The sequence below is a fragment of the Salmo salar genome, chromosome ssa04, assembly GCF_905237065.1.
Source record: "Salmo salar chromosome ssa04, Ssal_v3.1, whole genome shotgun sequence".
In the NCBI taxonomy this organism is placed as follows: domain Eukaryota; kingdom Metazoa; phylum Chordata; class Actinopteri; order Salmoniformes; family Salmonidae; genus Salmo; species Salmo salar.
This window is the reverse complement of record NC_059445.1, coordinates 64,751,863-64,766,175: the sequence shown is the minus strand read 5'-3', so window position 1 is coordinate 64,766,175 and position 14,313 is coordinate 64,751,863. Positions and strand designations below refer to the sequence as shown.

At 41.9% G+C, this 14,313-nt stretch overlaps 1 protein-coding gene across 1 annotated transcript in view; it reads left to right on the top strand.

The window, feature by feature from the left end:
* Positions 1-1,922: 1,922 nt before the first annotated feature.
* LOC106603670 (endothelial cell-selective adhesion molecule) overlaps positions 1,923-14,313 on the top strand; it is a 57,559-nt gene continuing 45,168 nt past the window's right edge. The window contains exon 1 of the mRNA XM_014197628.2: positions 1,923-2,380. Within this exon, the coding sequence (XP_014053103.2) occupies positions 2,314-2,380 (67 nt within the window). The 5' untranslated portion in view covers positions 1,923-2,313. The remainder of the gene's footprint in view (positions 2,381-14,313) is intronic.

Here is a 14,313-nt window from a genome sequence, read left to right as displayed (position 1 = left end):
GGCTGAAATGTAGCCACTCTCCTTAGATTCTGTGAGGATCCCTTTCAATTCAGTTTTTAGGTCCTCTGTAGGGTTGAAGATAAGAGATTGGTAGAATTCATCATTGTCTAACTGACGGTCACATATTTGTCTTTACTCCACACTACTGTATCGCCACCTTTGTCTGCTTTTTAACCACAATCCATCCATTTTTGGCCAATGATTCAGCTGCAGCTCTTTGACTTAGAAAGGTTACATTGTGTTTGGTTAGAGTCAATTTTACCCTTAAACAGATTCTCCACATCAAAATTCACCTTCTTGGCCAATGTATTTAGTGTGGCATTCTGGACAATGGGACAAAAGGTGGACTTGGGCTTACAGTGTTTTTGAGGGCACAGAAACTGCCTGACCTGAAACACTGGTGTCTGTAGTTAGAGAGATGTTTTGCTTGTACCAGGCCTTCAGATGTAGATTCCTGTAGAAACTAAATCGGTCAGTCTTTGTACTGAATTCATTAGTCGAGTATGTGGGGAAAAAGGACAGTCCTTTAGATAAGTTCCTCTGTCCAGTGTCTGTGTTCTTTTGCCCCTCTTAATATTTTATTTTTATTTGCCAGTCTGAGATATGGCTTTTTCATTGCAACTCTGCCTAGAAGGCCAGCATCCCGGAGACGCCTCTTCACTATTGACGTTGAGACTGGTGTTTTGGGGGAAGTATTTAATGAAGCTGCCAGTTGAGGACTTGTACTTGTCCTCTTGCTCAGTTGTGCACCGGGGCCTCCCACTCCTCTTTCTATTCTGGTTAGAGACAGTTTGCACCGTTCTGTGAAGGGAGTAGTTCACAGCGTTGTACGAGATCTTCAGTTTCTTGGCAATTTATTGCATGGAATAGCCTTCATTTCTCAGAACAAGAATAGACTGATGAGTTTCAGAAGACAGTTCTTTGTTTCTGGCCATTTTGAGCCTGTAATCAAACCCACAAATGCTGATGCTCCAGACACTCAACAAGTCTAAAGAAGGTCAGTTTTATTGCTTCTTTAATAAGAACAACAGTTTTCAGCTGTGCTAACATAATTGCAAAATGGTTTTCTAATGATCAATTAGCCTTTTAAATGATACACTTGGATTAGCTAAGACAATGTGCCATTGGAACACAGGAGTGATGGTTGCTGATAATGGCCCTCTGTACGCCTATTTAGATATTCCATGAAAAATCTTTATGATCAATTTGATGCTATTTTAATGGGCAAAAAAATGTGCTTTTCTTTCAAAAACAAGGATATTTCTAAGTGACCCCAAACTTTTGAACAGTAGTATATATATTATAGATAGATTATATACTATATACTGTATAATACACTGTATATACTGTATATATTTCCTTTTTATGTTTATTTTTTGCTGCCTCTTGGGCCCCCCACGGGCCTGGGCACAGGGGCTTTAGCCTCCGTAAGCCACTGCATTAAGCTGGCCCTGGCTGCATTGTCTTTCATGTATTTCCTAGTTAATGTACAGAACATGGGAGTTTATCTCTTACATAATATGTAGGCCTAGGCTGTGCAATATGCAATCATGTGTACCAATGTACCACGGTTCTATTTGGGATTATAAACTGGGTCGTTTGAGCCCTGAATGCAGATTGGCTGAAAGCCATGGGTTCTCAGACCATATACCATGGGTATGACAAAAAAAATTACTTTTTACTGTTTTAATTAAGTTGGTAACCAGATTATAATAGCAATAAGGCACCTATGGAGTTTGTGGTATAGGCTATATATGACCAATATACCATAGCTAATGGCTGTATCCAGGCACTCAACATTGCGTTGAGAGCAAGAACAGCCATTAGCCGTGGCATATTGGCCATATACCACATCTCCTCGGGCATTAATGCTTAAATAGAACTGCTGCACCGGTAGTGCGCGTGGAATTCCGAGAGGGTGTTGCTAATGAGCACAGGTGTCGCTCGTTGAGGTGGCAGGGCAGAGCTTTCTCATGATGACAACTGGTTTATCCAAATATTCCAAAGGCAAAAGGGAAAGTTGACGGAAGACTTTTTTTTGTAGGCTTGGGCACTTGCCGAAGTAGTTCACTGGAATAATTCCTCGCGCCCGATGCTGAACGCCAAACGCGAGTCTGTGTCACGTCAACTGCCGCTGAGGTTACATTGCCTACTGTAAACGCGCTACCCCTTGTCTTTTCTCTGGCGGAAGGAAGCAAATTGAAAGACTTCACCACATTACCCAAAGTGAAATTGCGCACAGATAACGGGGAGACCGTATACATTACGACTGGAAACAGCGATTGTGGGGTGACCGAAGGCGCATACTGAACTATGGAGACGTATACTAAGCGGAAATGTGGCACCTTGCTGTCACTTGCATTTCTCTTGTATTTTCCAGGTAAGACAATGGTCATTTTGAGTTTGAATTAACGCATTTTTTCCCCTTAAGTGGTAGTTGATTTTCAATAGCTTATTGTGGATATTTTAAGGTGTTTGTAACCAACCAAATATTGTCGCGTTAACAACACCGACAACAGAAACAATTTTCTTGGTGCCTCTGAATGACAGGAACCTACAAGACCTAATAGCTAGTAATACTAACATTGAATTATGGAGAAGTGGACGATTAATGTTCACCAATTTAACATTCTGATTTAAATCTGAAACACCGGTTTGTTTTCCATGGGATTTGAAACAAGTGTGTTATGCATAGTTCTGCTGGCTGAGGCAGGGAAAAATAATTCCTTTATTAGATGGACAGACACTGCCTGAACAGCAAAGTGTTGTTTCGTCACTGTCTAGCATTCTAACATCAACAGTCTTGGTCATACTAGTGAGATTACTCTTACAATTTAACCACGTTTTAAATAAAACCTTAAAACATAAATAAGATAATGGTGCTAGGATTGCAAAATTCCAGTAACTTTACCCACATTCTCAGGTTTTCCAGATATCCTGGTTGAAAGAACTGGAATAAAGAGGGAATAACAGGAAATCCAGCAATCCTCCAATCAGGTTTTCTAGAAGTCCTTGTAATTTTGGGAAAGTTTACTGGAATTTTGCAACCCTAATTATGGTACTAATTCTGTGTTTATTGATCATGTAAAAAAAAAGGCTGCCATTTGTCTATGGTTTTAGAATTGGACACACTATTCAAAATATTGTACACTTTAACTAACCAACAATTTTAAATCGGTAATGTTTTTGTCAAATATTTATCCTTCCTTCAGTTTATACCCTTTTGTTTCCAAAACAATCACATGTGCTGATGCAGGCAATCTCACCCTTAGCTTATTTCACCTTAACAAGGTGAGGCATTGCCAATAGTATTTCAAATAGTAAGGAGTATTACAAGGACTCATTCCTTGACACATGGTTAATGCAATCTATCCTCACACTCGTGTCTTGAGTATGAAGTGCAGAAAAAAACTGCTAGGTAGCTGAACAATAACCTGTCGGACTTACTGCTATTATAATACATATTTCTCAACATGAGTTTTCGGCCTTTACTTCAGCTGTTTGACTCTACAGCAGGTGTGTCCCCAGAGGGCCAAATTATGGGAGGAAATGGTTGTGAATAGCATCCTGCTAATAGGAAGATAGCTCATTCTCTGGGCAAGCTACAGATTGTTACACAAGCTAATGTGATAACACCATGTTCTTGTATACATTACTTGGAGTTACAGGTTAGGTACTGTTTGGTGTAGCACAGATAATGTTCGACCAACCTTGAAGGGTAATGTCGTATTCATCATCTCCAGCACCACCCCAACAACATAAGTGAAAATTGTGAGTCTATGTTTTGTAGTAAAGTGTTTCCAATGACTACATTGTTGTGCATTGTGATTTTAACCAATTATGAGTAGGCATTGCCTACTAATTGGTTGATGTCATTGGAAACACTACTTTTATCTGTTTTATTGCAGAACATAGAAATGTGCTATTTTCACATGATGTTGGGGTGGTGCTGGAAAGATGAATATGAAGTTGAACATTTTAGAAATGTCCCTTTTTAACTTGGCTATACATCTTCATTCTCGATTCGGCCAAACATGCATCTTCTAAAATGTCTGTGTCCAGTTGCAGGTGGTTCGTTTTGAATTTAGAAAATGCTCCGTTACTAAAATAAATTCTCCATGTAGTAATCCAGCAATGTGTACGCCGCCATCTTGTCTATTTCAAATCTTCTCTCGTTGACCGAGACGGGTGAGTGTCATCATGACATGCAGCACCACCTGTCTCAATCAATGAGAGATTCTCCATTTAAAATATGGCGGCACAAACATTGTTGGACACGTACATTTTAGAAGATGCATGTGTGGGCGACTTGGTTGGTCGAAAATTCTGTGCTACACCAAACGGTACTTAAACTGTAACTCCCAGTACTGGATACCAAAACTCTGTGGTAAAATCACATTATCTGGTGTAACAATCTGTAGCCATCTCCTGGCATGCCTTCATCCCTATGGCTATGTTTCATAATTAGTCATGTAAGGAATTTAATTGTGTTCTTGATAACATGTGGTGGTGTTTTCTTTTGCCTTTTCAATGAAATGATTGAGTAATGGGTAATGTAAATTAGTTTTGTGTATGAAGTTGGGAAAACTAGTGTCTTGGAACTGAAGTCTGGAGTTAAAGTAGGCTACATTAGACTAATGAGTATTGTTAGTACACTGCTGCACTGTGTGTGTGTGTGTGTGTCATCCCATTAAAATACTATCAAGCCAGGCGCCAGCATTGTTGTTTTCATGGCAGCTTCTTGCGCAGTTGGTCATTTAGAATCTAGGTTTGTTTAATTTGGGACTTTAGCATGCTCTCTGTTCTTTCAACACAGCAGGACATGTTGCCATGTCAGGCACTATAAGAGATACAGTAATCATATTTCATAGGACCATCACATTGTGTTAGTTACATTGTCCCGAGATCCCTAAATCAATTAGGATTGTCAAGTCAGATCCTAGTCATTTTGGTTTAGCTCATTTGAATTCCATTAGTCTCAGTTCAATTGGTTGACTATATAATTATGTTGTAATTGTTTAAATGACCTTGTGGTGTTTCCAGTACTTTACAAAATCTCATTCCAAAAATAAATGAGTTTCATTTTTCACCCACAACTTGATGTCCCTGGACTTGTTTTTGCTAATTACTGAAGTGGGTAAGGTGGGTCAAAGGAAAGCTGTACCAGTATTGTTACACTTGAAAGCTTTTTGCTCTTTCAGTCTGATCGCAAGAGGTGGTTCAGGGTTATCTGGATAATTTGGATCAGTAATGTATATGGAGAATATACGGTTGAAGTTGGCAGTTTACATAAACTTATGTCGGAATCGTTAACTCATTTTTTCAACCGTTCCACATATTTCTTGTTAACAACTATAGTTTTGGCAAGTTGGTTAGGACATCTACTTTGTTAACGACACAAGTAATTTTTCCAACAATTGTTTACAGGCAGATTAATTCACTGTATCACAATTCCAGTGGGTCAGAAGTTTACATACACTAAGTTGACTGTGCCTTTAAACAGCTTGGAAAATTCCAGAAAATGATGTCATGGCTTTAGAAGCTTCTGAAAGGCTAATTGACATCATTTGAGTCAATTGGAGGTGTACCTGTGGATGTATTTCAAGGCCCATCTTCAAACTCAGTGCCTCTTTGCTTGACATAATTGGAAAATCAAAAGAAATCAGCCAAGACTTCAGAAAAAGATTGTAGACCTCCACAAGTCTTGTTCATCCTTGGGAGCAATTTCCAAACGCCTGAAGGTACCACGTTCATCTGTACAAACAATAGTACGCAAGTATAAACACCATGGAACCACGCAGCCGTCATACCGCTCAGGAAGGAGACGCGTTCTGTCTCCTAGAGATAAATGTACTTTGTTGCGAAAAGTGCAAATCAATCCCAGAACAACAGCAAAGGACCTTGTGAAGATGCTGGAGGAAACAGATACAAAATTATCTATATCCACAGTAAAACGAGTCCTATAGCGACATAACCTGAAAGGCTGCTCAGCAAGGAAGAAGCCACTGCTCCAAAACCACCATTTAAAATAGCCATACTACGGTTTGCAACGGCACATGGGGACAAAGATCGTACTTTTGGAGAAATGTCCTCTGGTCTGATGAAACAAAAATAGAACTGTTTGGCCATAATGACCATCATTATGTTTGGAGGGAAAAGGGGGATGCTTGCAAGCCGAAGAACACCATCCCAACCGTGAAGCGCGTGGGTGGCAGAATCATGTTGTGGGGGTGCTTTGCTGTAGGAGGGACTGGTGCACTTCACAAAATAGATTAAAATGATGTGGATATATTGAAGCAACATCTCAAGACATCAGTCTGGAAGCTAAAGCTTGGTTGCAAATGGGTCTTCCAAATGGATAATGATCCCAAGCATACTTCTAAAGTTGTGGCAAAATGGCTTAAGGATGACAGTCATGGTATTGGAGGGGCCATTACAAAGCCCTGATCTCAATCCCGTAGAAAATTTGTGGGCAGAACTGAAAAAGCGTGTGCGAGCAAGGAAGCCAAGAAACCTGACTCAGTTACACCAGCTCTGTCAGGAGGAATGGGCCAAAATTCACCCAACTTATTGTGGGAAGCTTGTGGAAGACTATCAGAAACGTTTGACCCAAGTTAAACATTTTAAAGGCAATGCTCCCAAATACTAATTGAGTGTATGTAAACTTCTAACCCACTGGGAATGTAATAAAAGCTGAAATATCATTCTCTCTACTATTGACATTTCACATTCTTAAAATAGTGGTGATCCTAACTGACCTAAGACAGGGAATTTTTACTAGGATTAAATGTCAGGAATTGTGAAACGGAGTTAAAATGTATTTGGCTAAGGTGTATGTAAACTTCTGACTTCAACTGCACTTATTGAATAATTAGACCTAATTTTAATGACCTTTTTACTTATATTTTATGAACAATAAATAATTTCAATTCAAAATGCTATACTTGTTAGACGATGTGATAGGGAGATGGAACAAGCAACACGCTGGTTGATGACACAATACAGTCCTAACTTATAAACTGACAGTGCACAAGCAAATGTTAATATTACCCAGCTCGACGATAATGACTATCCTCATTAATGTTCTGCCAGAACGATTTATCACTCCCCTGTTTCTAGAGACATTGATTGACATTATGTGCAATGAAGTTGCACATGTTCTGTGTGTGACATTGTAGACCATGTGTCGAAACGGAGAACAGATTTTGGGGTGTGTGAACACCCGATAAGACCAAATTACAGGTCCCTTATGGAACCTGTTGTTCACAACCATGGTGTATGGAGCCCACTTTATCCGAGAGCCAAGCCAATCTCTGTGCAATTAATCTTCCATTCCAAACACCATCCCTGGGAAGAGAGGATCTTAATTTGTTTTCCAGGTGTTCTCCACAAAGGACTGACATATTTAACAAGATCATCCCATTGAGCTTGATGATTGGAGACTCGTCCCTGAAGACGCAATTCCCAGTTCACCTACTTCAGTGCCTTTAAAAAAAATGGTAATAATGATCAAAGTTCTCTGAGCAAAAAACAAAGTTTACATTTTTGTTTTTTGAGGGGTTGTGGGGGGGACAGACATAAGAATGTAAACACCAGGAAATCTGCTCCAAGTGATTTTAATTGTAATTTGTTCTACAGTATTCTCACACATAATAGAGATGTGATCGTATATAAATGTAAGCAAGGTTTAAAATGATTGTTTTAGTCAAACATATCTGCTTGGTCTTCTTGCGGTCAATTTGCAGTCTACTTATTATTTGTAATTGTTCCCCTGTCAATCCCCACATCCCAAAAGACCACTGAGGGGAGGACTCTGGAATGCAATCGATCAAAGTTGTAACTTTGCCTTATCTCTAATTGCTTATTTCTTAAAATAATATGGACTGAAGGCTTGCCAAAGGCCCTGTGTTTAGAGCCTGAATTACAGGCCCAATTTGAAGTCGCTGGTCCCTTGTGTGGGACTCGAGCAACTGGTATGCTTTTAATTTGTCACAGGGGATTGCGGATTTATCTGGACTATTATTACAGATGTAATGACTAAGAACAACAACCTGTGGCACTTGTTCTCACAAGGTGAAATGAGGGTTGTCTAATTTCGAGTCCAAGAGAACCGTGGTCAGTTGTGATCCTGTGTATTGCCTCTCGCATATACAGTGAGCTCTAAAAGTATTGGGGTAGTGACACTTTTTTAAAAATTTTTAATATTTTTTTTTGCTCTGTACTCCAGCACTTTGGGTTTGAAATGATACAATGACTGAGGATGAAGTGCAGACTGTCAGCTTTAGTTTGAGGGTATTTTCATACGTATCAGATGAACCATTTAGATATTACAGCACTTTTTTTGTACATATTTTGTGTCCAATAGAAACTAAGTCAATGTATTCTTTATTTTTGTAACTTTTTAAAATTCTAAATAAGAATATAATATATTTCTAATCATTTCTAAATGAATGTGGATACTGCCATGATTATTGATAGTTCTGAATGAGTGATTGCGAAAGTTAAGACTCCCATCATACCCCCTCCCAAAAAAATGCTAACCTCTCCTGTTATTGCAATGGTGAGCTGTTGGCATGTATTGGGGGTATGATATTTGTGCATCAAACTTTCTCAGTCAATTGGATTATGAAATGTTATAGCCTACAATGAATGCATTTTCTTTTTCTCCCAGTGCGGGAGGAAGAGGGGGAGTGAGTGGCTCGCTCATCACAGCAGCAGGCCCCAGCAAAACAGGATCAGTGCAGATACTTTTAATTATGAGGATAATGCGCATTATTGTTTGAACAAATCATGGTTTTAGTCTCTCCCCAAACATGTGACAGTTTGCGTGAGGTGACTATGTAGAATGTGCAGCTTTCTGATGCAACCAATTAAAAATGTAACTCTCACAGCCAAGTCAAAGGATTTACAAAATATGCCTACATGGTCGCAGTCTGGAGCCCTGCTATAGTGATCTCTGATCCACAGAGGGAGCGAATATGGGGGGAGGGGGCAACCTTTTCGAATGAATCTCAGCCCAACTAGTGGCTTCTACCACACAGGCCATCCCCCGGACGACTGTCTCAGACAGACGTCACTTTCCTGCTGCTCTGCTCTACGACTCCCGGCATGCACTGTCCCACGAAGTACGGCAGACTCCACGCCGGCCAGGGGTCATGAGAAAAGCAGTGGGCGACTTTCCCAAGTCCCAACACTGAGCCTGGCCTATGGCTTCCCTTAAAGACACACCCACTCTCCCCTCTTTCTTGCTACCTCCCACTCTCCCTTTGCCCATTCTTCTCCATCTTCTTTTATGGAAAAGGAAATGGACTGAGCCAGCACTACCGATGGGCAGAGGAGGGCTATGCTTACAATAGCTTTCACATTACTGCCCCCATTAGTGAGTGATTCATGACTGCTGTGTTAATCTTTCCTGAGAAAAATGTTATTGTATATTGCTTGCATATAGAGGACTGAGTGTTATTTTGAGTCTCCAGCAAAGTTTTTATGGCTAACAATTAATTTGTTCCTCGGTATGGCATTGTATATCCTTCTGAAGACACCAAACAAATGCCGGGAGATATTTATAGATGGGCTATACTGGTTTTGAAAGGGCTCTTCTGACTCCTAATGAAATGTCTTAAAATTACATGTCAAAGCCACAGAATAATTTTGGTCAGTGACAATTTGGTTACTAATGACTATTTACACACCTTCAAGCTTATCGGATGACATGACAGGCTGTCGAGCTGCTTTGTTATCAACTCTCAGTTTACGTATCCCGACAGGCTGCTGATGTCAAGCCTCTCCCATATCGATCTGCCTTTTAGGAAGCATTACAGGAAGTGCGGCATAAGAACTAATAGGTCATCAACTGAGATGACACAGACAGATGTTGTCATGCATCAGATTCCAGCTGCGACATTATATTATCCTGACACGCTGTCACTCGTCCTTAAAAACGCTGATGGACTGAGTGGGGTGGGGGAAGGGAGAGAGAGCGAGAACATTATGAAATCCCTCTTAAATGCACAGTAGGCCTACATGGAGTTACTGGTGTGTGTGAGCATGATTGATTATGATTTAGTATTAATAATACTGACAGTTGTCTACCTCAGATGTTATTTAAACTACACTGCTCAAAAAAATAAAGGGAACACTTAAACCACAATGTAACTCCAAGTCAATCACACTTCTGTGAAATCAAACTGTCCACTTAGGAAGTAACACTGATTGACAAATGTCACATGCTGTTGTGCAAATGGAATAGACAACAGGTGGAAATTATAGGCAATTAGCAAGACACCCCCAATAAAGGAGTGGTTCTGCAGGTGGTGACCACAGACCACTTCTCAGTTCCTATGCTTCCTGGCTGATGTTTTGGTCACTTTTGAATGCTGGCGGTGCTTTCACTCTAGTGGTAGCATGAGACGGAGTCTACAACCCACACAAGTGGCTCAGGTAGTGCAGCTCATCCAGGATGGCACATCAATGCGAGCTGTGGCAAGGTTTGCTGTGTCTGTCAGCGTAGTGTCCAGAGCATGGAGGCGCTACCAGGAGACAGGCCAGTACATCAGGAGGCCGTAGGAGGGCAACAACCCAGCAGCAGGACCGCTACCTCCGCCTTTGTGCAAGGAGGAGCAGGAGAAGCACTGCCAGAGCCCTGCAAAATGACCTCCAGCAGGCCACAAATGTGCATGTGTCTGCTCAAACGATCAGAAACAGACTCTGAGGGGCCGACGTCCACAGGTGGGGATTGTGCTTACAGCCCAACACCGTGCAGGACGTTTGGCATTTGCCAGAGAACACCAAGATTGGCAAATTCGCCACTGGTGCCCTGTGCTCTTCACAGATGAAAGCAGGTTCACACTGAGCACGTGACAGACGTGACAGAGTCTGGAGACGCCGTGGAGAACGTTCTGCTGCCTGCAACATCCTCCAGCATGACCGGTTTGGCGGTGGGTCAGTCATGGTGTGGGGTGGCATTTCTTTGGGGGGCCGCACAGCCCTCCATGTGCTCGCCAGAGGTAGCCTGACTGCCATTAGGTACCGAGATGAGATCCTCAGACCCCTTGTTAGACTATATGCTGGTGCGGTTGGCCCTGGGTTCCTCCTAATGCAAGACAATGCTAGACCTCATGTGGCTGGAGTGTGTCAGCAGTTCCTGCAAGAGGAAGGCATTGATGCTATGGACTGGCCCGCCCGTTCCCCAGACCTGAATCCAATTGAGCACATATGGGACATCATGTCTCGCTCCATCCACCAACGCCAAGTTGCACCACAGACTGTCCAGGAGTTGGCGGATGCTTTAGTCCAGGTCTGGGAGGAGATCCCTCAGGAGACCATCCACCACCTCATCAGGAGCATGCCCAGGCGTTGTAGGGAGGTCATACAGGCACGTGAAGGCCACACACACTACTGAACCTCATTTTGACTTGTTTTAAGGACATTACATCAAAGTTGGATCAGCCTGTAGTGTGGTTTTCCACTTTAATTTTGAGTGTGACTCCAAATCCAGACCTCCATGGGTTGATAAATTGGATTTCCATTGATTATTTTTGTGTGATTTTGTTGTCAGCACATTCAACTATATAAAGAAAAAAGTATTTAATAAGATTATTTCATTCATTCAGATCTAGGATGTTATTTTAGTGTTCCCTTTATTTTTTTGAGCAGTGTAGTTTATGGACTCACAACTACTGTGATAATTGAACTCTGGACTCTGGTCTTTATTTCAAGTGCGCTATCCCCCTCTGTAGACTGTCTATTCTGTCAAATGAGCTGGGTTTTCGGTTCACTACAACCCGCTGTAACTTGTTTTGTGCACACTCACCTAATCACTATAATAACGGGTTATCTGGATACTTGGGTAGCTACTATTGAACAGAATCCTGGTCTTTTGTTGGGTCTGACATTTCTCCTCCCCAAACTATGTAAATTGCTTTGAGATACTGGAAAAGTGTTATATACATCTAATTGATTAACCATTATGATAGAGCAGTTGATATCAAATGGTGATCATCGTATATTGTCATGTGCAAGCTAAGTTTTTGTGGTTTGTCCCTTTTTTTTTTTTACAATGACGAAAGCCATTAACCTGGTGTTTAAAATAATAGTTGTAGTGTCATCTTGACCTCTGCGTAGGTTCCCCCCCCCAAGCTGAATCCCCTACACCCCTTACAAACATGCGTTGTTTTGATGAATGAAGGACGGATACCAGTGTTAATCTTATCCCTTGTCCCCTATTTGTCATTCTGGTTGGGACAGGTGATATAGCTAGGAATCTGAGTCGATTTAATAGGAATTGGATAACCCCACTGTCTCCCCTCTGCTATAAAATGACTAATGTCCTCTGAAATCCTCTGCAAATCAAGGCCCAGGCTCCATCAGCCAATCCTCCTACTGCAGCATACAGGAAATGTCAGAGAACAATATGCAAATGAATGCTAGAACATGCCAATATGATCTCACTAGCTGGTGCTTGGCTCTGCCCACATCCATGCTTGTTCTGCCCACTATGATTAATTTGCGCCTATTGGAAACGACAGGCTGTCTATATTGGGTTAGTTATAAAAATGTTTGACCTCTCTGAAAGCCCCAGCTAGCTAGACCAGAGCCTTACAGGCAGGAGGGAATAGCATTGCAATAGTTCTGGTGAATCTCTCTCTTAAACAACAAATATAAATTCAGCAAAAATCTTGGAAATTGTTGTTTTTCATTAGGCCCTAATCTATGGATTTCACATGACTGGGAATACAGATACCGTTAAAAAAAATAAATGGGTAGGGGCGTGGATCAGAAAATCAGTGAGTGTCTGGTGTGACCACCATTTGCCTCATGCAGCGTGACACCTCTCCTTCGCATAGAGTTGAGCAGGCTGTTGATTGGAATGTTGTCCCACTCCTCAATGGCTGTGCGAAGTTGCTGGATATTGGCGGGAACTGGAACACACTGTCGTACACGTCGATCTAGAGAATCCAAAACATGCTGAATGGGCGACATGTCTGAGTATGCAGGCCATGGAAGGACTGGGACATTTTCAGCTTCCAGGAATTGTGTACAGATCCTTGCGACATGGGGCCGTGCATTATCATGCTGAAACATAAATTGATAGCGGTGTATGAATGGCACAACCATGAGCCTCAGGATCTAGTTACGGTATCTCTGCATTAAAATGCAATTGTGTTCGTTGTCCGTAGCTTATGCCTGCCCATACCTTAACCATGTGGCACTCTGTTCACATCGGTAAACTGCTCGCCCACACAACCTCATACACGTGCTCTACGGTTGTGAAGCCGCTTGGACATACTGCCAAATTCTCTAAAATGAGGCAGTTTAAGGTAGAGAAATGAACATCCAATTATCTGGCAAAAGCTCTGGTGGACAATTGTACGCTGCCTCAATTTTAAGACATCTGTGGCATTATGTTGACACAACTTCACATTTTGTGGCCTTTTATTGTCCCCGGCACAAGGTGCACCTGTGTAATGGTCATGCTGTTTAATCAGCTTCTTGATATGCCACACCTGTCAAAGGGATGGATTATCTTGGCAAAAAAAGGAAATGCTCACTAGCAGAGATGTAAACAAATTAGTGCACAAACTTTTGTACGTATAGAACATTTCTAGGATCTTTTTTTATTTCAGCTCATGAAACATGGGACCAGCACTTCACATGTTGCATTTTTTGAGAGGGAGGTGGTTGTGTGTGCACTCCAGCTTTTGCAACAGCACTGTAGCAGCCACAATATCCACACTATTAAGTGAAGCCCTTCCCAGGGCGGAGTGGATGCTGCATTTTCCTAGTGAGGTGGAGTAGGTCATCAAGCGGCACTGGGTAAAGCGGGCTAGGAGCTGCTCCAAGGGTCACGTCGCTGTGCTCCACACCCGTCATACACCTTCAACCCCTCTGCCTCCCATACATTTGTATACCACGCACATTCCTCAGTCCAGCACCTCCATAGTCAGTAGCATCTTGCATATCTTTCACACCTGTCACAGGTTGCCCCTCTGCCTGCTCAGCAGAACTTTACCCCAGGGGGGACAGGTCAGCCTCCCTCCTCTCCCTCCCCAGAGGGCTGGAGCCCAAGCGTCTCATCAGCACATCTTAGGTCAGCCATGAGGTTAAAACAAGTACACCTCAATACACTGAAAACAAGCTGGGAAAGTTGTGTGTGGGTGTTATATAGATCCATAGGCAAGCCTTTACTTTGTGGCTTTAACCTTTTTTTTATTTTTATTTGCTCTTACCTTCCCTCCAGTCCTCTCAGCCTTTCCATGGTGCTGTGTAATTATAGGATTTGTGGTTTTTGGTCACACAACAGTCCTCTGGAGC